Source organism: Astatotilapia calliptera, chromosome 6, assembly GCF_900246225.1.
Source record: "Astatotilapia calliptera chromosome 6, fAstCal1.2, whole genome shotgun sequence".
NCBI lineage: Eukaryota > Metazoa > Chordata > Actinopteri > Cichliformes > Cichlidae > Astatotilapia > Astatotilapia calliptera.
Genome location: NC_039307.1, coordinates 37,070,205 through 37,096,982, shown reverse-complemented (window position 1 = coordinate 37,096,982; position 26,778 = coordinate 37,070,205). Strand labels below are relative to the sequence as shown.

Below are 26,778 nucleotides of genomic sequence, written 5' to 3'. Positions count from 1 at the left end.
TCACGAATTAAATTTATAGGACCACGCACTGAGATCTTCGTGGAATCCTGGAAAGCATTTTTAACTAAGAATGTGTCTCGAAATAACACGTCATGTTTTATAAATTAATATTTTTTGTTGTACTTCGCTTCCTCCGACTTTGTAATGTAATGATAAATACTACATATATCACAGTTAATATTTAATCACGCAGTATATTTATGTTTGAAAATAACGATATTAGGTGTAGTTTTAATTTGTGTTAATGTGCAAACGTTCAGCTTTAAATCATGGCTATGGGTGGAGTGTTCTTAGCGGTTTGCTTTGTGTTGATATTGTGTCTTTGCGTTGGGTGCAGTTTGCACAGTGCCTGCTGTCATGCGATGAAAATTAAAGTAACTTTCTTTAACATTCACACTCCTTAGAAATTGTAAAGTGTTCTCACATTTTCTCCTTGATCAACACAAACTGAAATCAACTTGTAAGCAACTTGATCAGTAACATTACTATGACTCACTGTTAAATGTATTACAGTACTCTGTTACAGAGTATATATAATTTTAACCCCTCACATTGTATCTAGCAGATATCTGCTGAATACAATGTGGGGAAGCTTAAACAGAAAAACAGGATCAGTTAGACAACAGATGCCAGTGTGGTGGAATCAGACAGAATAGGGATTACGTGTTCCTCTCATCACGGACCAACTGCAGGTGACACAGAGGATTTGAAGTTGTCTGGTGTCTGTCTGCAGTGACTCAAACACAGCAGACTTCTCTGTTGCACCAACCAGTGTCACAACCAGATGTGAGCAGCTGTGGATCCACTAATAATAGATTAACACCATTGCATTGCACCATTGTTTTCATGTGGAATGATGGTACTCTTCTGGTTTATGAGAATAAAAAAAGAAAAAAGAAGTGTTGACCTTTTCGTGCATGCTACATCCTCAGTCTTACTTCTGCTGAACAGTTTGACATTTCAGGCTGTGGTGTTCTGGTACTTGTCACATGTCACACTTCCCACTCTTCACTGGTGTCCCGTGTCTGGAAATCACTCATGGCTGCAAATCTGAAGTAATGTGAACTGACCACCAAAGCCAAAGTGTCATTATTTCACTGAAATTCAGATAACTGACACGTTGACTGGTTGGATTTAAGTGTGTTTCAGCTACAGTTATCTGCATTAATGATGGGGGGGGGGTGCACACTAATGGATGGCAGACAAAAGAGGAACTTTATAGACTCTATCAATGAGGAAATGGTGAGATGAACTTCTCATTTATTGTTCTATAGACAGTAACTTCTACTCTTGACTTCATTATTTCTACATAGGTTGTTTGGAGGAAGCTCTTATAAAACAATAGCCAATTTACTCACAACTTGTCTTAAATAAAGGTGTAAAGGTGACACATATTATACTCTATACTAGAGCAGGGCGATATGGCCAAAAATATTTATCACGATATATATTTGAAAATTTGCGATAACGATATAACCGACGATATAATTGATGCGAGACAAAATACAACTCCACAACATTACTAGCGCAAAAAGACAACCTTCCATTTATTTTCACTTAAACAAGAAGCTGGTTTTTATGTACATTAAAGCTTTATAAAAATGTAACAGTGCAAATGCAAATTCCTTGCTGAAAGTTTAACCAAAAGGCATTTCCAGTAGAAATGGGCTGACATATCCTGAGCATAACCATGTATAATATCCACTGAAGTTAAAAAGAGGTGCTTTGCAACATTAAACTGCAGTGTGCAGTACGTGTTTTTCGGGCCATAAGGTGCACAGGATTATAAGGCACATTAAGCGAAACAAAGCAGTCAGATAAATCAAACTTTATTAAACTCATTCTTCTTGCTTCCTCCTCTTCTGTACCATTGATTCATTAATGTTGAATTCTCTGGCAGCTGCTCTATTCCCATGTTGTTGCAGTATATTAATGACTAACCTCGTATTGTGGATGGATTATCTCAGTTGTTCTCCTGACTGAAGTTTGGTCCGTTTACAACATCCTGCCATGCGATTGCATTTGTCTCTAACCATGAAGAACCTTCCCGTTAACTTTTATAAGTGGAAAAGTGTTAGTGTTCGTCCTCCAGCTTCACTGTTTATGTTATGCTAACATAGCTGTGTCGCTAGCGATCACGTAGCACATCATTATATACCAGCTAGCCCAACTTCAGTAACCCTACAAACGTCACTGCTGTTTAGTTTCCTGTCTTCATTTATGTTGGAAGTGATAGCAGAGCTGTACGTTTGATTTTTTTCAGAAATCTCTCAGTCAGAACATGCTATATCATGCTTAGGTAACTAGCGAAACTAGCGAGCTAACTTCCGCTAGCTTCCTGCTAACTTCTAACTCCGTTAAATGTAATAACTTTTGTTTTCATGGATGCCTGGAAGTTAAACTTTATAGTTACACCTGGTAAAGCAGCAATGCTGATAGTTTTATTAAAGATGAAAGAATTTAGACAGTTTTTAACTCTCAGTGATGCTGCAGTGTTGTTTGACCTGAACGATACGGAGTTTAGGACCCAGATTACTCCCAGATTTAAGAGCATCTTAGTCCGACAAATATGACAATAACAACGGCCGCTTGCATGTTCTGCAAAAAAATGTGCTTTGTTGTGTATCTGATGGACAAACACCAAACCAGTTCCACATCACGGAAGTTGCACCATTTTTACAAACCAATTCTGGTTCATCTGTTTCACTCAACAATCGGCCATGCCCGGCCTCTCGGCCTGGGGCTCGCCGGCCTCTCGGCCTGGGGCTGGGTCACTCAGGCGCAGCTGGCTGCCGGCGGAGCTCACGGGCGCGTCACTGCAACTCCCCCTGGCTTCTGCTCCGCGGCTGCTGAGTGAGCCCTCATCTGGGACTCTCCTCAGCTCTTTCTGGGACAGTGGCGCGGCTGCCCCTCTGTTGGTCTTCCTTGGTCTCTTGTGTTCTGGGGGCCTCTGGATGTCTGGAGTTTTGATCTCCTCCACACCTGCTTCACGCCCTGGAGGACGGGGCTGTGGCCCCCCCACACCCTCTAGCAGATCATTACATGAAGGAACCTTTTAAAAAACAAAAAACAAGCGCGTCCATGCTCACAGGTGTACACACGGGTGATCACACCCACAAACTACACCCTTTTTGGCTCCTACCTCAAAGCACACTGTGTTCTGTTGATCTTATGTGCTGCACAATAATGTTTAATATTTAGTATTTACTGTCATATTCCCATATATCATTGTGATGTTGTTTATTCTATTACTCTTGTTCTCTTCTGCTTGCTTTCTTTTTTCTTTCTCAGCAGGTGATCCAGGTGATTGATATATGCATTTTTTTTTCTCTGCCCGTTCTGTTGGTTTTTGTCTTTTGCCCTTCTCCCCCGTCCCTCTTCTCAGCTGTTTCTCTTTCCCTCTTTCTTTCTCCCCTTCTTTCCCCCAGTCAAGTCTGTCCCGTATTCAGTAAGTGAAAATAAAATAAACAATAAAAGGTGAATCAAATGGACCATTACGGCAAGGCTGGGATGGTCAGTTTGGTAAAGTAAATCCATTGGGCATCTTTCTTTGCCTTTAGACAACAATTCTGATGGCAAAAGAGCCAAACGGGACAGGCCAAAAAAACAAAAAAAAAAAACAAAAACAATCGGCCATGTGCGTATGAAAACAAAGGCACTGCGCATGCGCGTTTTACTCCCATTCTATCGCGATATTTCATTTTCCTATCGTTGCCTAACATTATACCGGTATTACCGTGAACGGTATAATATGGCCCAGCCCTACTCTATACTGCTAAATGTAGCTTTTTTGATTCACACTTCAAAATAATCTTTATTTTTATAAAAATGACAAGTTGAAAAAAACAAATCAAAAAACAAAAATCAATTTTTTATCAATGCCAAATATTACGGAACTCTGTAAATTGTTTACAGGCTATTCTGTCACCGAAACAACTTAAACTAAAGTGCTCTGCTACCAATGTACCATTGATTAACCGCAAATGAGTGGTAGTGTCAGGTACTTGCATCATTTGACTGTAAATTCACCAGACAGCAGGATATCGACCTGTTTCTCTTGTTCACTCATCTTTATCATTTCTCTTCTAACTGCTTTGATCTTTTTAAACCTTACCCAGACCGCTGGCTTGCGCTGTGGCTGTCGAGCTCCTTGTAGCTTAAGCTACGTTACCTTTGTTAACTTCCTTAAAATATCCATGTTCAGCTGGGTGAAGACAATTTATGATTACGTTTTCATGGTGCTCCACCTACAGTTTATTTTGAACTTTTTGACTTCGCTCATAGTGAAGAGCTTCCATGTTAATGACATGTTGTATGTGCTGTATGTGTACATGTGACTGTTTGCTTAGCTCATAACTGAACCAGACAGGATCAAGAACGCTGGAACAAATCGAGCCCCTGGTCAGCTGATTTGTACAACTTTACTTATGCCGACTTGATTGGCTGCCCTCATTAACAACATAATGAACAGCAGATGGGTGGGGCTTCTATGCTCTCATTCAGAGCCATGTGTCCTCCAACACAACAACTACAGGTTTCTGGATGTTAATGAACAAATGTTGACTGGTTGACAAGTGGGTGGCTGCAGCTCAGGAGGTAGAACAGGTCATCTACCAATCTGTAGGTTGGTGGTTCCATCCCCGGCTGCTGCAGTCTGCAGATACTAACTGATGCATCCATTGGAATGTGAATGTTAGACAGAAAGCACTTAAGCATAGAAAAAAGTGCTCGGATGAATCAGTGAATGAGTGCTTTGAGTGCTCAGGCTGAGTAGAAAGCCGCTGTTTAAGAACCCTTACAACTGAAACAAGGGCAGAGTGTCAGCAATGAGAGACGTGTGAAAAGAAACACCAAAGATGCAACACACAGCAGTCATTGTTGTTAACACTTGGATTTACTTGAGCTCTTTTGCATGTTAACGCCGTCTTCTCTGGCAGCCTGACAGAGAGACCCACAAGCAAGAGTAGCCCCAGATCCGTTACACCACATTGTACACTGCCCCCATCAACAACAGGCCCACTCTGCAGGTAGACAGGGTGTCCACTAACTGCCAGCGGACTGCTAATACGCTACCACTGCTGAAACATGATTTCAGAATAAGTGGGAGAAATCTTAATTAAAAGCATTTCCACTGCAGTTAGAAGAGTTCAAGAAAATCACAAAGCTCTATTTTTAAATAGTGGAAGTTGTCAGTATTGTTTCTGCTGAGACAGTCACTGTGGCTCACAAAACAAAAAAACCCAAAACAAAACCTTTGTCAGTCTTTTTCTGTTCGTTTTCCATATTAACTTTGACGTCCAGACTGTAAGAAAAAGCAGGAAACAGAAATTATCTGTTAACCAGAGAGGAAAACCTTACTGCAATGGGGGAAAAAAGAGACATCAGTATTTTCCAGCAGAAGATAAGGAATATAATATTATGTTTAAAATAAAAGGTTCAACCTGATACTTTTGGTAATATTTTGTTTTCTTTACAAGCATATGTTTTTCATTTAGTACAGTATATTTAAATTGACCATTTTGTGATTTACAATGTTTTGGAGAACTGTAATAACATTAATAGAGATTATTAAACATATAATTTAGAAACCAGATTTAGAACATTTAGAGCAGCCTATAGAGATTACCTGAACATTTGCTGACCTTTGTATCTAAGACTTTGTCCTTGTCTACTTAAACCTCCAACACTATAAAAGTATACACATATACTATGTTTGTGTATATGAGAGAGAAAAAAAAAGCATAAAAGGACCAGTTTTTGTGATTCAGGATAGTGAAGCAAGCCTTAAATGTTACATAAAAGCTGCCTTTAAAAAGGCAGCACGCCCTATTCATTAAACTGCATCCTCATAATCTTCCAGGCAGAGCTCAGTGGAGCTCATTGTGCTGCTTGGTAACTGTTGCCACAGTGACCAGAAATTAACACTAGCACACTCACTAACACACACACACGATTCAAGGTCATATGGGAACACTATTTATTTAATATTCCTTGGGCGATGAGGAGCTAAAGCATTTGTAACCTTCATGTTAGTTTACAACATCACCCTGGTGCTGATATTCAGGTCTCAAAGGTGCCAATAAAGTCAGACTTGTCCCACTCTGGCTTTGTTTACATCTTTAGGCAGAAGCATTTTGACAGTGAGAGTACTTCCTTCTTTCTTGTTCAATGTATAGTATAAAATTGCGCTAAACATTCAAATGTAGAAAAGTCACCTTCTTGTTGACATCCTCTAACAGACATCAGTAAGAAAATTGGTTTTCACCATATATGTTGGCCAATATGCTAATGTGTTTAAATGTAAGTATATAATCAGCTAATCAGATGGCAGCAACTCCGTGCATTTATCTATTTAGGTATGTAGACATGGACGAGTGGCTGAAGTCCAAACTGAGAGATAGAGTAGGGAGGAAAGGTGATTTAAGTGACACTGCATGGTTGTTGGTGCCAGACGAACTAGCATGAGCATTTCCAGAAACTCCTGGGATTATGTTTAGGTTTAAAGAAAATGGTCTGAAAAACAGAAAGTATCCAGCGAGCAGCAGACCTCTGGTGTAATATCCCTTGTTGATGCCAGAGGTCAGAGGAAAATGGCCAGACTGCTTTGAGCTGATGTGAAGCTCAGCTATATATGTATACATATATACACACACTGCATGTTTATAAGCGCAAACAATGCTAAACACTGCTGATGACAGATGTTACTAGGTAGGTAGATTTAATTAATAGTGTGTAGTGTAATATTATAAGTTGGTAGGTAGGCTAATAAAATTACTTGGTGGGTTACAGACACCAATAGCATCATAACATACACTTTATCAAAAGCTATGACTTTATAGATGATTAGTGAGTAGGTGGGACATATCCTAATATAATCTAACAAAACAATGCCAGTCAATCAGAAGACAATGTTAACAATAGATGTATGGAAGCATTCTGCGTTTATACTGCTCACTGTGGTAGCGTCCTAGACAATGGGGTCGTGTGTATTGTTTATCCAATATTGGTATGTCATGTGATGCTGGTAGCCATATGGCTACAGCCCTCCACAGTGCCTACAAAACATTTGGGATGTGACCTGCAGTGTGGCAGCTGTCAGCATGTTGCCCTGAGCAGAAATAGGATGGATACTGAATGCGGGAATGAAAACAGTCGGCACACTGACAGTGAAATGTCTTTTCAGTCAGTTTGGTTGTGATTTAACACTCTGTTATAAATAATGCATGCTGAGATCAAAACCACTATTCTTTGACCTTTGGCTTTTCCCCGGTCTTGTCTGATAATGTTTCAAATTAGCTTCAGTTCTAATTTTTAAGCTTTGAGCTTCTGATCTCAGGATTATTTGACAGAGTTTCCTAATTTGTCCTGTTAATTATAATAATCAAATTATTTAATTAAATCAGTGATCTACTGTGTTAAATGTTTAGATTTATTAACTGTCACATTTGTAGTGATTGGTGCTTTCATAGATATCTACATCAGCACCAGTATTAAACAAAAATAAAATAAAAATGTTGAGTTTGCAGTTGTAATCTGAGTAGCAACAAAAACAGCTTAAAATGATTTTAATTTGCTAAAATTATGTAATACATTTCTTTTGTTGATTAAAGCTGAACTATATGTATCCATGTGTGTTTGTCTGCTTCTGTTGTGACGTCTCATCGGTGGCAAGTCAATAACAGGATTACGAGGCGACTCCATTTTGATCATTGTTAAGACGAAGCTGTTGACCTCTTGCAGACAGTAGATGGATCGTTAATTTCATCCCATACAGCAGTGGGGGTTGTGGTAGTATTAAGCAGCGTGATGCAGCTCTAATTCCTGGCTGGATTAGGAGCTGAGGCCACAGGACTTTAAGGCTCTCCGCCTGTTGACTAGCAGGTTCACTCTTCGGGGCTTTTTAATATTTCAGCTCGCTTTCACATGTTTCCACTTTCAGCTACTATGGGTGCTTATAATGCAGCAGTGTTTCCAGGAGTTCACAGGGTTTTTTCCTCTATGATTGAAATTAATGATGTTGTGGTGGTATAAAATCAAACAGCCTGTACTGTCTTGTTGGAAGGATTTTTTACAGTGTTTTAACTGCAAGATGACAGATTTGGTGTGTGTGTCGTGTTTGTGTTTTTGTGCAAGTGTCTGTGTTCGCTTGTTTATGTGTTCTAGTGAATGAGAGAGTTTGTGTGTCTGTATGCCTTTGAAAGAGCATGTAATGGCTGCAGTGAAGAAGAGCAAGCATGTCAGCATTCTGAAGTTTGTGCTTCGATGCAAAATTTAGTGCTGCTGAAAACAAGGCATTATGATGGTAAAGATGTTAATAATTAATGTTAATGATAATTCAGTGTCCAACCTAACAGGCCACATGTACATTTTTATTGGAATGTGGAAGAAAATAGACAACTTGATTATATCATCTCCTCCTGCTGGTACTGTAACTTCAGCATGCATGCCCATTTCACTTTTGGAGAGAAAGCGTGAAATGGTCACAGTGGACCGGTGTGTCTATTACATGTTTTGCTCACAAACAACAGGTTGCAACGATTGATAGCTGGTGCTTCTGGGCAGACATTTATGGAAATGCCTGGTGTGAAGTGTTACTCATCTCAGCTGACTATTTATGTTACCCATTTTAATCAGAGCTACAAGTGAAACTAAAGGTGACTGAGGTGAAAAAAGTGCACGTACTCACAAATGTAGTCTGTTTTTAGGATCTGTTGATGTTCAGGAATCAGTGGTACCAATGACAAGAGACTCCCAAGAGAAACCTTCTTTCCTCCATCATCTCTGATTGGCTGCAGTGTTTCCTGGTCGACCTCAGCTGAGTGACTGATGACAGTGGCCCACTTTGTCTGAACCTGAAGGAAGACGGCATTGCTCCAGTTTTCTTTATGTAGGACAGTAGGCAGGCTGGTTGACGGCTTCTCACTGAGACCATTAAATCTCTTTCAGAGTCATTCACTGGTTCAGTTAGAGCCTTTGTTGGTTTTATTATTTCTAACACTATTGCAACTTAAATTTCTTGAGTATTTCCATTTTCTGTTGACAAGAACAGCTACTGTAGCCTGCAATAACATAAAACAAAATCGTTCTTAAGAGCTAAAAGGCCAGGAGAAATGATTGGGGCTAAATAGAAAATTACACTTTTCTTTCTGACAATGTTCATTTACATTTGCTGAGCAGAGTAATCTTACAGTTTGACTGAACGAGACCAAAATGAACAACGCCCTTAGCAACCTTTCTTATAGTAATTAGGACTAAAGTGAAAAGATTCTTTTATTTAATTTGAAAAAAATTACACTCATGTGTGACCTCATGGTGCCCAATCATTGGCAAGCTTGGAACTGCCCATTTTAGCTCTGTCATGGTGATACTGTGGACTTGTTTCAAAGCCTGAAGTCCAGATTCTCTATGGTAGTCACTTTTTCTCAGTTATATCCACATGAGACATTTTAGTTTTCTCATCTTTTCCTCACACTACTGTCTTGCAGAAAAAATAGAAAGCACATGAACAAATTAAAAAAACCAAGAAGATTGAATGTTGCATATATGAAAGTTATTGTTTTAGTCATGTTTCAGGTAATATTCCTATAGAATCTCTGACAAGCAATCCTCAGGTTAGTGACTAAAAAGGTAAACTGTGTGGACTGAAGTACCCACTGATTTGTCAGAAATTATCAATAAGACTGAATGTCACATCCATGTGCCCAGTAATTTATCCCTTTGTATATTTGCAGTTGAGCTCTCATTTCGGTCAACTGTATTTGTGGTTTTGAGTAAACTGTTTCAAGACCTTTTTGGATGACTCAGTGACATTTGGCTCACATACTTGTGTTCCCCCCAAGATGAACTAATACCGTTTTCTCCTGTTACACCTTAACCAGGCCAAGTACTGTAACAACAAAGAGGGTTGTAAATTGGTTTCAGCTGCTTTGGTGTTAATGAAATTACTAACCTGTGCACGCCAACAATGAGACAGACCTAAAACAGGAATGGTTTTACAGGTGGAGGCCTTTGCCCATGTCTCCTTTGTGCGAGTGTCACGACTCACTCGATAAAGCCTCTTTTAATGATACAAAGAGCGGCTAGGTCCACACGGCTTCAGGGCGCACCACGTGATCATCAATTTCTATCACTTGGTCAAAGACCCTCTGCCCCCGGAATCAGTGACGGACGTCGCCACTGAGCACATGATTGCCGTGATTGCCTCCCCGTATACTGCCCCCAACACGTTATTAAACGCTGTTCAATTCGTACCCGGAATTAGGGGACAGGCGCGGGGTAACTGTGTGTTTTGCCCTTGGATTTCAATATCAGCGGCACTTTGGGATACTTGTGAATATCACCATGAACACATTTCACCCACTCCGCTTTCAGCAATGCCCCGGGGCGAACCAAGCTTTGGTGCATAAGGCTCTGCGTGCAGACCGTGTCCCCCAAAGCATGGCGCATACCCCCATGACTCCTTACCGGGACGCTGTAGTACCTCCTGAACCGGGGGAGGGTGTCGGAGCCTGAGCGATGTGAGTCTGGCATACCAGCTGAGTTTCGGCACCACTGTAAAGGGCCGTGACCGACACGCCGTTCTTTCGATTGTGTAACTGTTTTTTCCCCTAAATTGATTGTGCACTCGTATTAATTCCCTGGTTCGGCACACACACCAGCCAGCTTTCAACCCGCCCGCACACTTCTCCTCTCGTGTCCGACCTCGCTATGTGAAGGGAGAAACCTTGTTTGGTTGATTATTTCCACCTGGCCCTCCAGCCTCCCTGGCCCTGCCCCTTGAGCTCACTGCGCCATCCCTCCCCCTGCAGCTGAGCCAGGGACCACGCCTCCACCACAATGATGGCACAAGCATACATTGGCCCTTATTCACAAACAGTGTGCATAAATCATGCATTGAAACTTTCATGCACAAACCCAAATTTTATCAATATTTGTATAGCTGATTTGTACTTCACAAACAACTTTACAAATGTGAGTACAAACAAATGAAAGCCTGACTGACTTAGAAAACTTACACACGTTTGCAAAATGAATACTAGTATATTTATATTTATCCTTATCAATAGTAGATGATAATATTATTACCAATAATGATATAGTGATCTTATTGTTAATTAGGTCACTATATACAATTTTCAAAAACATGGTAAGCCACAACATGGTTGGACTTGTTCTTTTTCTTCTTTTGGCTGTTCCCGTCACCAGTCGCCACAGCATATCATCTGCCTTCATCTCACACTATCCCTGGCATCCTTTTCTGTCACACCACCCCCTCTTTTATCCATGAACTTCTTGGGGGTTGCTGTAACTCAGGAGGTGGGGCAGGTGATCTACTAATTGGAAGGTTGGTGGCTCCTGAAGCTCCATCTTCAAACATCCTTTGTCCAGTATATTCACTATCCCTCCTCTATATATGTCCAAACCATTTCAACCATGCCTTTCTAACTTCAGCACTGACATTCGATTTCCAGCTTCAAACTCATGATTCTGACACTCTTAACCTGCACAACACTATTTCCATGCTTTTCTTTTAAGGTTACACTTGCTTCATTTCTCTTCATATTTACTCTGTGGTAGAAGAGTGTGACTCCACCTCCATTGCAGTAGCATTTAGCTTAAAATACTGTTTTGTCTTTTTTGAATGCTCAGTCCCTCCCTTTTTATATCTTGTTGGCATATGCATCATATATGTTTTTGTTCTTTTGAGCTTTTTTCAGACCACATTGACTGGAATGAATAAAACAGAAATCAGGGCAGAAAGAGCTGTGCAAAATGAGAAAAGCCAGCTCAGGGATGTCAAGTTGAAGATTTTAATCCTTAGACCAGCTTTGTGGATGGGAACCTTTAGAAGAAGCTCTGATAAGCCTTTGAGCATGTTGTTGGTTAGTGCCTAGTTCACAGGATAAGTAAAGGCTGAAAAGTGCTGAGTGCTGCATCCACGCAGGTTGGCAGGCTGTGGGAAGTAATCTGGCTGTGGGCCTACCCTGCTGGAGTAACAGATGGCTCATTGCATCATGGGAGTTCTGTCCACAAATATCTGTAATAGTTGTAAATAGCACAAAAGCTGCAATAAAGGTAAAAAGGGCAGGTTTTGTTTTCAGTGAAACTGTTATGTTGCATGCTGTTTTACTGAACACAGTCTGTTAACGGACTATTCCAATGATTTTGGTTGTAACACTTTAAACAGAACATTGGAAACCTGACAGCCCTTGGAACTATTTTAAGTTTGTGGATGTTGTACAGGTCTGTTGTGAAAGTGAGGTTGGCGATCTTATGATGTTACTGGTTGAGTTTTACTTATGGTTATGCTTATGAGTGGGTACTAACCAAAACATATGAGCATGAGTAGCAGAATGAACCTCACCCAAGGGTTGTCTGAGTAGCAGAGTGAAGCTTTTGGTCATGCAGGAAGTAGACCGTTCAACCACATTGCAAGAGGACAGTTGAGGTAGTTCTGGCATCTGATTAGGGTGCCTCCTTTATAGAAGGAGGTGATATGGCCTCAAAATTATATCACGATATTTTAAGAAAATTTGCAATAATTATATTTTATGACAATATAAAAAAGGCTTTGTTGATGCTCAGTTCCTTTCAATTCAATTTCAGTTTTGTTTATATAGCACCAAATCACAACAAAATTGGCCTCAAGGTACTTTATTATTTTAAGGTACAGACCCAGTAATACACAAGCTCACAGTTGTAAATCAGTGACGCGGATCTCTCATCCTGCTTTTCAAGTGAGCTACTGTCATTGATGACAGTCTTCCTAATTTAAAGGTTGTCTATTGAAACAACGTGAACGTGAACCCTGAATTCTTATTACCAAAATGTATTTTGTAATTGTAGATGTTCCTAACTGTGTACCTCAGCAACAATAACCAACACTTTAATGAAGTCCCCATCACACCAGAGACACTGTGCAGAGATGTGGTGGAGCTCTGCAAGGAGCCTGGCGAGTCTGACTGCTATCTGGCTGAGATATTGAGAGGCTCAGGTGAGTTTCTTGTGTCAAGTAGATATCCAAACTGCTAGTAGTGACCTAATAATAATAATAATGAATTGCGGTATTCATTCACGTGAACCTCAAATACACAAACACTGATATGGTTGTAGCTATATCTCAAAAGTAGCCATAATGTGACTTTCAGGTCAGGTGATAAGAACTATAGTTTCACACATAGTTTTTGGCCCTATAGTGTAATTATATCATGATTGATTAATTCCATCTCTTTTTGTAACAAAGGGTTAATGTTATATTCTTTAACGTTGTATGCTTTTTTTCAATCAATCAGAACGTGTTGTTGGAGATGGAGAACAGATGCTGGAGGTGTTGCAGCGATCAGGACAGCAGAGGGGAGAGGTACGTTATCTCCTCCGTCACCAAAGAGCACCTGGACGAGAATCAGGTAAGAAAGAAATTTAATGGCTAAAGGTAATTAAAAAACTGACATACTATGTTATTTAATAAAGGACCACACACCACCAGAACAGTCTCAGTACTATTTGGCACTCATAACATTTAAAAAGAAAAAATTAAAATGTCCAAACAGCCGTAACTACAGTACAGGTTATGATTTAGGTACAACATTTAGGTCTAAGCTAATTTATAATTATAAGTAATCAATTGAATGTTAATTATGAAGAATTTGATAGACAGTATCCATCCTCTCACTTTTGATGGCAGGTATGGATCCTGTGGTTAACTCAGTGGAGTGGCAGTACTGGTGTATCCCCTTTGTAAATATACAGATATACCTCTATCCATCTATTAGTTGATATACAGAGGTGGCAAAAGAACACACATTGTTCACATTTTTCACAAGTACAGATGCTTGTGTTTGAAAAGTAAAAAGGTGAGTGTTCCTCTAATTCTCTTGACAGTGTATATACAGAAAATATTGGCACTATTGAAGGTCCGAATGAGCACAGTGTATCTTGTAGGTTACTTTGCTTTCACTCGTTCGTCCATCCATCTTCTTTCGCTTATCCAGGGCCGGGTCGCGAGGGCAGCAATCTAAGCAGAAAAGCCCAGACCTCCCTCTCCCCAGCCACCTCCTACAGCTTGTCTGGGGGAACACCAAGGCGTTCCCAGTCTAACCGAGAGATATAATCTCTCCAGCATGTCTTGGGTCTGCCCCGGGGCCTCCTCCCGGTGGGACATGCCCAGAACACCTCACCCAGGAGGCATCCTTATCAGACGCCTAAACCACCTCAGCTGGCTCCTTTTGATGTGGAGGAGCAGCGGCTCTACTCTGAGCCCCTCCCAGATGGCAGAACTTCTCACCCTATCTCTAAGGGAGAGGCCAGTCACCCTTTCTCTGAAGGGTGACTGGCTCACAGAACGAGTATCTGTGATCTCGTTCTTTCGGTCACTATCCACATCTTGTGGTACATAAGGGATGTAGATCGACCGGTAAATCAAGAGCTTCGCTTTTAAACTCAGCTCTCTCTTCACCACGACAGATCAGTTTAGTGTCCGCATCACTAATCCATCTGTTGATCTCTCGCTTCCTTTTCCCGTCACCCGTGAACAAGACCCCGAGATACCTAAATGCCTGCACTTGGGGCAGGAACTCGTCACTGACCCAGAGTGGGCACTCCACCCTTTTCTGGCTGAGGACCATGGCTTCAGATTTGGAGGTGCTGATCCTCATTCTCACCACTTCACACTCAACTGCGAACTGTTCCAGTGTGACCTGGAGGCCATCATCCGATGAAGCCAACAGAACCACATCATCTGTGAAAAGCAGAGATGAGATTCTGAGACCACCCAACTAAAAGCTGTTCACCACCTCATAATTCTGTCAAATAAAAATTATGAACAGAATCGGTGACAAAGGGCAGCCCTGGCCAAGAATGAGTCCGACTTATTGCCGGCTATCCGGACCAAGCTCTTGCAACGGTTGTATAAGGATCGAATGGCCTGAAGCAATGGACCAGACACCCCATACTCCCGAAGCACCTCTCACAAGACACTCTGAAGGACACGGTCTTCTCCCAGTCCACAAAACACACGTAGATTAGTTGGGCAAGTTCCCATGCACCCTCAAGTATCCTTGAGAGGGTAAAGAGCTGATCCTGTGTTCCATGACCAGGATGAAAACCGCATTGTTAATGCTGTATCAGAGGTTCGACTAGCGGGTGGACTCTCCTTTCCAGCACCCTGGCATAGACTTTCCCAGAGAGGCTGAGGAGTGTGAGCCCCCTATAGTTGGACACCCTTTGGTCCCCGTTCTTAAAGATGGGAATCACCACCCTGGTCTGCCAATCCAGAGGAACCACCCCTGATCTACACACAACATTGTAGAGGCATGTCAACAAAGACAGCCCTACAACATCCAGAGCCTCCAGGAACTCAGGGCGGACCTCATCCACCCCAGGGGCTCTGCCACCAAGGAGTTGTTTAACTGCCCCAGTGACCTCGCCCCCGGAGATAGGCTAGTCGTCCCCCTCAGACTCTGCTTCCTCCACAGAAGACGTGCCAGTGGGATTAAGGAGGTCCTCAAAGTATTCCTTACAATGCCCGACTATGTTTTCAGTCAGAAGTCAGCAGCGCTCCACCCGCACTATACACATTGCAGGTGGAGCACTGCTTTCCCCTCCTGAGTCGTCTGATGGTTTGCCAGAATCTCTTCGAGGGAGTCCTCGTTAGAGACCAAATTTCTAAGATTTTTAGGCCAAAGTGCAATAACCTCAGTTTTATCTGAATTCAGAAGCAGAAAATTAGAGGTCATCCAGGTCTTTATGTGTTTAATAGACTCCAATTTTTTCTCGTAAATGGAGAGTCCTCTTCACACACTAAGGATAATTATGGAGTTCCACAGGCTTCAGTGCTAGAACCAATTCTGTTTAGATTATACATGCTTCTTTACATGCAGTATACAAAGTATTAAAGACAGCATTAAAGACATAAAAACCTGGATGACAACTAGTTTTCTGCTTCCAAATTCAGATGAAACTGAGCTTATTGTACTTGGCCCTTAAAGAGTCTCAGAGGGATGCTGAAAGGTTCATGCATTTATTACTTCCAGGCTGGACTAGTGTAATTTGTTATTGTCAGGATGTCCTAAAACTCCCTGAAAAGCCTTCAGCTAATCCAAATTGCTGCAGCAAGAGTACTGACAGGGACTAGAAACAGATTTCTCCTGTTTTGGCTTCCCTTCATTGGCTCCCTGTTAAATCCAGAATGGAATTCAAAATCCTGCTCCTCACATACTGTCATGGTTCACTGTGTGGCTGGCAGGAAATAGAACCCAAACACAGGAGTCATACGCGGGGAGGGATGAACTCAAAACGGCAGCTTTATTGCTGGAAAAACACATAGGTACTAAACTAAACACAAGGAGCTATAAACAAGAAACTCAAATCAAAAACCAGAGACACGAGGGAGCTACACTGGAAACACAAGGACATAGGAGCGCGGAGGAAACACACAGTGAGGGGACGACGCCACACAGAACAGAGGGGGACATTGACATAAGTACACAGAAGGTAACGAGGGAAGTGGAAGCACACGGGGAACACAGCTGAGGACAATTACACATAACAGAGTGGGGGAGGACACGAAATTCTGACACCAAGACGCGGACCTTAAACATAACACAGAGAGTACACAGAGACAGCCGAGAGAAGCAGAGAGAGAGAGAACATGATGGAAAGAGGAAAACACAGAGCACAAGGAGTATGAGCAAAACACAATAGCTCACATCACTATATACACGGCCACACAGAGGGAGACAAAGGGGGATAACGACACGAGAGGAAATCCAGTAAATTAACCTGAACAACTTAGGACCCATAGAATAACAAATGAACTTAACATGACACAGGAAAACTAAGAACGCTGGGTCAAATGACCCAGAATCTTGACACATACAAGGCCTTGAATAATCAGGCCCCATCTTATCTTAATGACCTTGTAGTACCATATCACCTGATTAGAGCACTATGCTCTCGCTCTGCAGGCCTACTTGTTGTACCTAGAGTATTTAAAAGTAGAATGGCAGGCAGAGCCTTCAGCTTTCAGGCCCCTCTTCTGTGAAAGCAGCTTCCAGTAGGGATTCAGGAGACAGACACTATCTCTACTTTCAAGATTAGGCTTCAAACTTTCCTTTTTGCTAAGCATATAGTTAGGGCTGGACCAAGTGACCCTGAATCCTCCCTTAGTTACTCAGCAATTGACTGCTGAGTAACTAAGGCTGCTGGGGGCTTATTATTATGCACTAGTATTTTATCGTCATTCACCTTTTTCACTCACTATGTGTTTATATACATTGTTGTCAATCTTGGCTTATCCTGACCATCTTCTGCACCAACACTGGATAGGCAGTAGAGCATGGCTAAAATGATTAAATTCTTCATTAGTATTTACTGTGTTTTGTGTCCAGTTGGATCCAGGGCTGCAGATCAGATGATGAGGAGAAACCAGGTGAAAGCCTCGTTGGAGAGATGTCTGGAGAATGGGGTGAGAGACTTTTACTGTGATTTTGATAAAAATAAATCAGTGTGTTTTGCCTTGGCTTACATTTTTATTACCGACTAACATGAATCCCTTCAAACACATTCATAGATATTGCATTTTGAGTTTCTGTGATCAGCAGTCCCCAAACTTTTTTGTGCCACGGACCGGTTTATGTCCAACAACATTTTCATGGACCGGCCTTTAAGGTGTCGCAGATAAATGCAACAAAATAAAACCAGTACCCATACTAAAAAAAAGAAGATTTATTCATAACGCACGGGAAAAGACCCAGAGAAACCAAGTTAACGATAAAAACGATAAAAAGAATAATGCTAAAAACCGACAAAAACCCTGAAAACCATGAATTTCACATCCAAGCCTGAACTCTCGCAGCCGGGTACCAAACGACTCATGGACGGGTACCGGTCCATGGCTCGGGGGACCGCTGCCGTAAATGGCTGAACAGAAAGTTGTGCATTGCACCTTAAAATGCATGAAGGTTGTGACAGCTGGACAGTGTAATGTGTCTTTTAGTATTTCTGTCTGTGTGAAAGTGAACTCTGACTGTATCTGCGTTACAGGTTTCAGCTCCTTGTCTGGACATGACGCTGAATGAGCTGCACGACCTGGCAACCCGACAGCAGCAGCAGATCAGTGCTCAGCAGCAGCTGCTGGCCTCCAAGGTAAAACACACCATACACAACTATTACTACTGTTACTACTACTGGTGTTACCACTTATATTGATGCTGATACTATTTTAAATGCAGTTCACAATAACCTCTTGCAGTTGCCTATGGATGCTTATTAACTACTTCTTGTACTCCGTTTGCCCCCTGGACTAGTATACCAAACAAAGCTCTGTGCAAACAGAGACTAATGTTCATACTAAAGTGATGTACATGATTCGACTGTGACTACACAAGCCTTCTATACCTCATATGAATGGCTAGATATATTTTACAAGATGTACTGTAAATTTATTATTTATTTATTAACCTTTATTTAACCAGGAAGATCCCATTGAGATTAAAAACCTCTTTTTCAAGGGAGACCTGGCCAAGATAGGCAGCAGCAGATGTCTCACAGTTACAGAAATTACTCAAACACAGGCAGCAACAACACACATGCAACAATAAGTGAAAGAATACAAATAAAATAAAAAATAAAATTCAATAAAATTCAAATAAAAATAAAAAAGTCAATGTTTCATGTCTTCCAGTTAAAGTATATCAGGAAGAAATCGGTGTAGCTGTTTAGCATGATATGATATGATAAAGACCTGAAAAGCATTGTGTTTTGCAGGAGCAGCAGCTACGGTTCCTGAAACTGCAGGATCACCAGCAGCAGCAACAGGAGGCGTCAGAACAGGAGCGGCTGTGGCAGCTCAGGGAGAATGCGCATAACCAGGAGGCCAAACTGCGACGAGTCCGGGCCCTAAAGGGTCAGGTGGAACAGAAACGCCTAAGTAATAGCAAACTAGGTCAGTGAGCCATGCGACTACATAGGCTTTGTAACATTTTGCAGAGCTTCTTTATTCTTATCCAAAACATTAGTTTTGAACTGTTTTATGTGTCACATATTCCTGGGCCTAATTGTATAAAATCAATATGAAGCACTAATGCACCGACAAGTTTGGCACATTAGTTTGGGGCAAACATCAACATGGGAAAAACATTAGAAAACTATTTAAGAAATTTTTCGTTTCATAAATAGTCTAATTTTTGTATTTTTTAAAATAAACTTGGGATTTTTTTAAATGGGAGCTAATATTCTCATATCCAACTCTATATTTCTGTTCACTGACTATCAGAAAAGCTAAAGAAGAGGTACTGGCGCCCCACTGTTCATTTTCAATCCCAAACTCGTGGTGTAAGTCAACTTTCTTTTGACTGGCTACCCTTCTTAAACAAAAGGTTTACAGGCAGCTGGTGTTACGTATAAGGAGAAGAGGCTCTAAATAAAATTCAACCGTCCAAGTTGTTATTCAATTCAATTTTCTTTTATACAGCGCCAAATCACAACAACAGTCGCCTCAAGGCACTTTATATTGTAAGGTAGACCCTACAAAAATACATACAGAGAAAAACTCAACAATCAAATGACCGCTTATGAGCAGCACTTTGGCAACAGTGGGGAGGAAAAACTCCCTTTTAACAGGAAGAAACTTCCAGTAGAACCAGGCTCAGAGAGGGGCGGGGCCATCTGCTGTGACAGGTATACCAGTACAGGCCGTGGTCATACATGAGAAATCAGTTGCAAACAATCCAAGTAACGCAAGCAACAGGAAAAGTCAATGAAATACTCTAAATCAGATCAGTTAGGATAGTAGTAGGCAACACAAGGAATACTAGGAATTACTGGAAAGCTTTACTGCAAAGAGTACAGTCTGGCTTAAGATTGTTGTGACGGTATATATACTGAGGAGACTGACTAACTGAACACTGGCCTGGCACAAAAATAGCAGGAAACAGAACAAAGTAAAGTGTAAGACAAATTTAAGTAAAACAGAATGTGACTGTTCATGATGGTGTGATTGAGATGACCATATTAGGGATATGTGCTTTTACTAATCATCATCCAGAACCATGTGTAGAAAAATGCTTTCTGATAGGAATTGACTACATAAATTTTAACCGAATATACGTGGTAAATCTGAATCAGAGAAACTATTAATCTCAGAGGAAAATTCAGTTTCAAAGAAAATGAGTGCAGAAACAGAGATATTGATAGATAAATGTTAAGATAAATATAGAGATAGGTATAAATATAAATATAAAAGGACAAGTATGTGCAAATATGTCATGGTGTACAAAAATGAGAGGGTGCACTGAGATGTGATTTGTTCCGTTCCACATGTGTGGACCTGACTGAAGAGTTTGATAGCAGCGGGAAGGAAAGACCTGTACCACAACTCAGACAGGCGAGGTTGAAGGAACCTGTTGCTGAAACTACTCTTCAGATTGTCCAGTGTGTTATGGAGGGGGTCCATGTCCATGATTGCCTGCAGTCTTGCAAGCATTTTGTCAAAGATCACCACCTCCGTGGCGAACTTCATGCCAAAAACAGACTCGGCCTTCCTGAATTTGTTCAGTCTGTTTGCGTCCTTCTCTTTGATGCATGCACCCCAGCATGCCACAGCAAAGAAGCTACTGCTCGCAGTGTTCAAATGACAGAAAAGAATGCTAAACAGCACGTCGACAATGCTATATAAACACCATCATCAGATTAAAAAAATGAATACTACCTTTTATGGTTTACAGCAGGGATGTCAAACTCAATTGCACAGGGGGCCAAAACTTAAGGCACACTTTAGGTCGCGGGCCAAACAAGATAAACATTTATTGAACACTAAAACAATGTTTTTTAAACATAAATATGAATAAAAACAGACAGGAATATTATTCCAGAAAAAAATAAACTTTAAATATTTTGCTCTTCATAAAAATATATCCTGTCAAAATTATGCAAGTTAGAAATATGAACATGCTGCCAAAACCCCAGAAAAAATAAATGAAAGCAAACACAAGGTTGGAGCCGCATGTAGCTGAGGCGTTGCTTCAGGAATGGAACTAATAAACTGTGCGGGCCATTCAGTGTGGTACTTTGCCTTGAGTGTATCATTACACTGCAGCTCCATCTGAATCTGCACAGGTGCAGTTTCCACATAAATGGGTTGCAAAGCAGCTCGAAATTCTCTTTTTGTGCTTCAAAGTCACCAAAGCGCCGGGCATACTCAGTGCGCAGTGCGCTCAGTTTATCAGCAAAGTGCGCCGACTTGGTTCAACATTACTTGGCAACAGGGAAAGTGAGGTGATAGGTTTGTAGTTTGAACCTATTTGCTGGAACGTTCAAGACAATTTAATTACGCAGCAAAAGCAAGACACAAGTAGGCAAAGTTCTTCGTGTTACTCATGCATGAGGGAGAGAACCACGACAAGCGCCGTTCCTTCGCTTGACCCCAGTCGCTCTCGTCCGCTCCCCCATAACATTGTTCTTTTATTGAGCTCACATGAATACACATAGGTTCATTAACACATGACGTATACATACACACAAAGAGTACCTTGCCTGTGCGTTGTGTAAGTATGTGTGTGTGTGTGTGTGGGGTCAGTGTGTGACCCCATAAATGACTTCCCTAAACCTGCTGGTCTGTAAGTCCAGCAGTTCATCTAAACAAAAGGCACTTAGACTAAAACTGACATGGCTACGTTTATCCTACCATAAAACAACAAGAGAAGGTACGCCCTCTCCCATGCTCCCAGGATGTGGTGTGAATGCCAGAACACTCTGGAAGTCTTTGCAGACTCCTAAGGATCACACATCGTATCACTACACAATCGATTATACACCTCTAAGCATATATGGTTAAATATTGCTAAGCATAAATGACAATCAACAATATAAACCTGACATGAGGCAAGTTGCACTGGTGCATTTGTGACTGCTTCACTTCAAATGCCTTCACTGCATCATACATGCCGTGTCCATGAACTGACAGATTTCCTTGCCGAGCTCAAAAACTCTATTGAGAACTTTTCCCCAACTCAGCCAACGGACCTCTGTATGATAAGGAATGTCAGCAAGCTCTGAATCTATTTCCTACATAAAAGACTGAAATTGACGGTGATTCAAACCTTTAACTCGGTGATCATTACATGCTCCATTTTTAGGACTCTACCACACAGCCTTTCCTGGTGTGTGATGCAGTGATATGCTGTTAACTCACCGGTACATTTCTCCTCCTTGCGCATCTTTACTCTCATCCTGCCGACGAGTCCACTTTTTTTCACCGCACAACACCGGCGCTCCATCTGTTGTAAGTCCAACAAGTTTGTCCCAGGGCAGTTTCATGTCGGTCACACTTTGACATGCGTTTTCAAAAATGTCTTTTCCTGTCGTTGTCCCGTGCATCGATTTAATGTCCAATATTTCCACTCCACGGATGAAGATGGCCAGCCGTGCAATGTCCATCATGTCTTTACTTTCATCCACAGCAAGAGAGTATGCCCAGTACAAGGTTTTAAAAAAACCTATTCAAACTGAAAATGAGTGTAATGGTTATCTTTAAATAAGTAGTGCAGGGTACTGCGGGATGACACCAGGATCAATTAAGGACTGCAATGATATGATTGTGTTGCAGTGGAGGAGATCGAGCAGATGACCAGCCTTTTCCATCAGAAGCAGACAGAGCTGCTCGTGGCTGTGGCGAGGGTAGAGGAGCTGAGCAACCAGCTGGAGGGACTGAGGAGCAACAGTCTGGAGCCTTCTCTTCCTCTTCTTCCGCACCACCACAACATGTCTTCTACAGCTGAGCTGGAATGTCTCTACAAAGAACTGCAGGTGAGATGTCAGCTGAGAATTTCTCTTGCTAATATTAAATTATACTTTGCTGTTCTACAATTAAATTAAATGTTTGCCATATTTTCTGCTTTCTTTACAGTATGATATAAATATATATCGGATTTTTATAGCAAAATTTGTCATTCAGCGTTCTTTGATGAATGTGAAAATCTCTTGAGATTAATCAACTACAGACATAAAATCATATTTCTACCTAATAGAGAGAGTGAAGATATCGATGATACTGTTATGCCTTTACACAAATTACTTTGTATTGTGGAGGGAAATATATTTTCTGTTTCTGTAGCATTTGTAATCATAAAAAGGCAGTAAGAGTAAGAGGCAGTCCGACAGTAATATTTGAGGTTGTCTGCGTAGAAAGTTGTCATTTCCATACCTTAGTTTTTCAGTTGTGGCTCCTTCTGTTTGCCTCAGATGGTGGGTGCTGCCTTTCTTTGGAGGCATAATGACTGTGTGCAGGATCGCTGAAGAGAGTACGGTTAATCAGGGTTTTTCTGTATTTGTAATCACATGGGTGCATGCAGGTTGGGGAGGCCTGTAAATGAAAACCAAATTAAAGCATCCAGTATGTTTTCTCATTATCACTTATGATCAGGTGTGACAGGGGAGCAAAATTCCCTACCTGATAAACGGGGGACTATGGTCTTATCCTAGCCTAATAAATGGAAAAAATAAAATGATATAAATGAAAGCCTCTTGCACTCTTTTCTTTAAATTAAGTTCAGCGTGTCAGAAATAGTGATAAGTGCTTAATACATCATAGAAAAAACATTTCTCATTTGGAGCTCTTGAGTACGCCATCATTGCATTTGTTCTGTTTAACCCTAAACCCTAATTATAATTGATAATTATATAGAAGTTTGCAAACAAGCCAGCAAACAGGCTTACAACAAGCCAATACAGATGTGAAACATGGCTGAAAGTAGCCACTGGTTGTTGTTATGTTCAGAGGTGGCAAAAGTACAGACTTTACAGACTTTTAAACAAATAGCTATTTTCTGTCGCCCACATTGTAGACGGTGACTTTGTCTCCACACCTAAACAGTACAATGAGTCAAGAGTTAGAGTGGGATTCAGCAGGTGGGGGAACCCTGAGATCTGTGCAGTAGCTCAGCATAGGGAAAAGAATCACAGTCGTTTTTCATGTAAGCTTCAGTAGGTTTTCCGTGTCGCTGTTATCAGCTGACCTGCTTTTTGTGGATTTACACAACTGAATTCAACACGATGTAAGCAGTTTCACAAGCTATCTTGGCTGATATCCATCCCTTACACTGACACAAGGTAGTATAAAGTTGGAATTCACTGAATGAACCCAAGCGTCATCAGCTTAAAGCTTGTTCACTACATTAATGCAGTAATTTAATGCAACAGTTGAATAACACAAAATTAGTATAGCTTTGTTTGTTTTGCAAAATGAAAATACATAATTTATCAAAACACATCATATGTGATTAAAATTATGACGTCACATGGAAGCTTTAAATTTGCAGTTTATCAAACGTCACTGAGCAGTCCTTACCTTTAAATCTAACCTCTCTTCAATTCAATTCAATTTTATTTATATAGCGCCAAATCACAACAAAAGTCGCCTCAAGGCGCTTCATAGATACAGAGAAAAACCCAACAATCATATGACCCCCTATGAGCAGCACTTTGGCGACAGTGGGAAGGAAAAACTCCCTTTTAACAGGAAGAAACCTCCAGCAGAACCAGGCTCAGGGAGGGGCGGGGCCATCTTCTGCCACCGGTTGGGGTGAGAGAAGGAGACAGGATAAAGACATGCTGTGGAAGAGAGACAGAGATTAATAACAGATATGATTCAATGCAGAGAGGTCTGTTAATACATAGTGAGTGAGAAAGGTGACTGGAAAGGAAAAACTCAATGCATCATGGGAATCCCCCGGCAGCCTATGTCTATTGCAGCATAACTAAGGGAGGATTCAGGATCACCTGGTCCAGCCCTAACTATATGCTTTAGCAAAAAGGAAAGTTTGAAGCCTAATCTTAAAAGTAGAGATAGTGTCTGTCTCCTGAATCCAAACTGGAAGCTGGTTCCACAGAAGAGGGGCCTGAAAACTGAAGGCTCTCCCTCCCATTCTACTTTTAAATACTCTAGGAACAACAAGTAGGCCTGCAGTGCGAGAGCGAAGTGCTCTAATAGGGTGATATGGTACTACAAGGTCATTAAGATAAGATGGGGCCTGATTATTTAAGACCTTGTATGTGAGGAGCAGGATTTTGAATTCTGGATTTAACAGGAAGCCAATGAAGGGAAGCCAATACAGGAGAAATATGCTCTCTCTTTCTAGTCCCTGTCAGGACTCTTGCTGCAGCATTTTGGATTAGCTGAAGGCTTTTCAGGGAGTTTTTAGGACATCCTGATAATAATGAATTACAGTCGTGCAGCCTGGAAGTAATAAATGCATGAACTAGTTTTTCAGCATCACTCTGAGACAGGATATTTCTAACTTTAGAGATGTTGCACAAATGGAAGAATGCAGTCTTACATATTTGTTTAATATGTGCGTTGAAGGACATGTCCTGGTCAAAAATGACTCCAAGGTTCCTCACAGTGTTACTGGAGGCCAAGGTAATGCCATCCAGAGTAAGAATCTGATTAGATACCATATTTCTAAGATTTTCAGGGCCGACTACAATAACCTCAGTTTGACCTGAATTAAGAAGCAGAAAGTTAGTGGCCATCCAGGTCTTTATGTCTTTAAGACATTCCTGCACTCTCATCCTGTCTGTAGTGCTGTGCAGTATATTTTGGTATCAATCCAATACCAATACTTTTAACATATATTGGCAACTTATGTTGGGGAGAGAAGTGTGTCATGACTTAAGACTTAAGAAGAGGTTCCCAAAGTGTGTGGCCCACCCCCTGGGGAGGGGGGGGGGGTGCAGAGCCATTGCAGGGGGGGGGCATGGTAGCATAATGGACAGGTTTTTGGCGGGGCTTCCACACATACGCAAAGCAGGGTATGAAACATCGCCAAATATGTTTCCAAACCAACTGCCTTCCAAGCCAAAGACTAGAAAATATGGTGAAACATATCTTCCCTTTGGCTTTACCTGCACAAGGCCAAGGTAGGCCTCCCCTGTAGAATTGGTTTTCCCTGTGTCGGGAGCACGAACTGGGCTCTCCAAATCACGGACAAACAGTATCCCACATTCTTGATGTTTAGTTCACAAACACTTCTTATAATGACCAACTACACTCAACAAAAATATAAACGCAACACTTTTGTTTTTGCTCCCATTCCCCATGGGATGGACGTAGAGACCTAAAATTCATTCCAGATACACAATATAACCATCCCTCCCAAACAGTGGTCACAAATCAGTCCAAATGTGTGGTAGTGGGCACATCTGCTATATTGAGATAATCCATCCCACCTCACAGGTGTGCCACATCAGGATGCTGATCTGACATCATGAGTAGTGCACAGGTGTACCTCAGACTGCCCACAACAAAAGGCCACCCTGGAATGTGCAGTTTTGTCTCACAGCAAAATGCCACAGATGCCACAAGCAATGAGGGAGCGTGCAATTGGCATGCTGACAGCAGGAATGTCAACCAGATCTGTCGCCCGTGCATTGAATGTTCATTTCTCAACCATAAGCCGTCTCCACAGGCGTGTCAGAGAATATGGCAGCACATCCAACCGGCCTCACAACCACAGACCTCGTGTAATCACACCAGCCCAGGACCTCCACATCCAGCAGGTTCACCTCCAAGATCGTCTGAGACCAGCCACCCAGACAGCTGCTGGAACAATTGGTTTGCACAACCAAACAATTTCTGCACAAACTGTCAGAAACCGTCTCAGCTGCATGCCCGTCGTCCTCATCGGGGTCTTGACCTGACTCCAGCTCGTCGCCGTAACAGACTTGTGTGGGCAAATGCTCACATTCGATGGCGTCTGGCACGTTGGAGAGGTGTGCGCTTCA

At 41.5% G+C, this 26,778-nt stretch overlaps 1 protein-coding gene across 1 annotated transcript in view; it reads left to right on the top strand.

Moving 5' to 3' along the window:
- LOC113024723 (apoptosis-stimulating of p53 protein 2-like) overlaps positions 1-26,778 on the top strand; it is a 40,618-nt gene that overhangs the window by 489 nt on the left and 13,351 nt on the right. The window contains exons 2-7 of the mRNA XM_026172015.1: positions 12,847-12,994; positions 13,293-13,406; positions 17,388-17,464; positions 18,043-18,144; positions 18,766-18,943; positions 22,604-22,803. Coding sequence (XP_026027800.1) covers positions 12,847-12,994; positions 13,293-13,406; positions 17,388-17,464; positions 18,043-18,144; positions 18,766-18,943; positions 22,604-22,803 — 819 coding nt within the window. The remainder of the gene's footprint in view (positions 1-12,846; positions 12,995-13,292; positions 13,407-17,387; positions 17,465-18,042; positions 18,145-18,765; positions 18,944-22,603; positions 22,804-26,778) is intronic.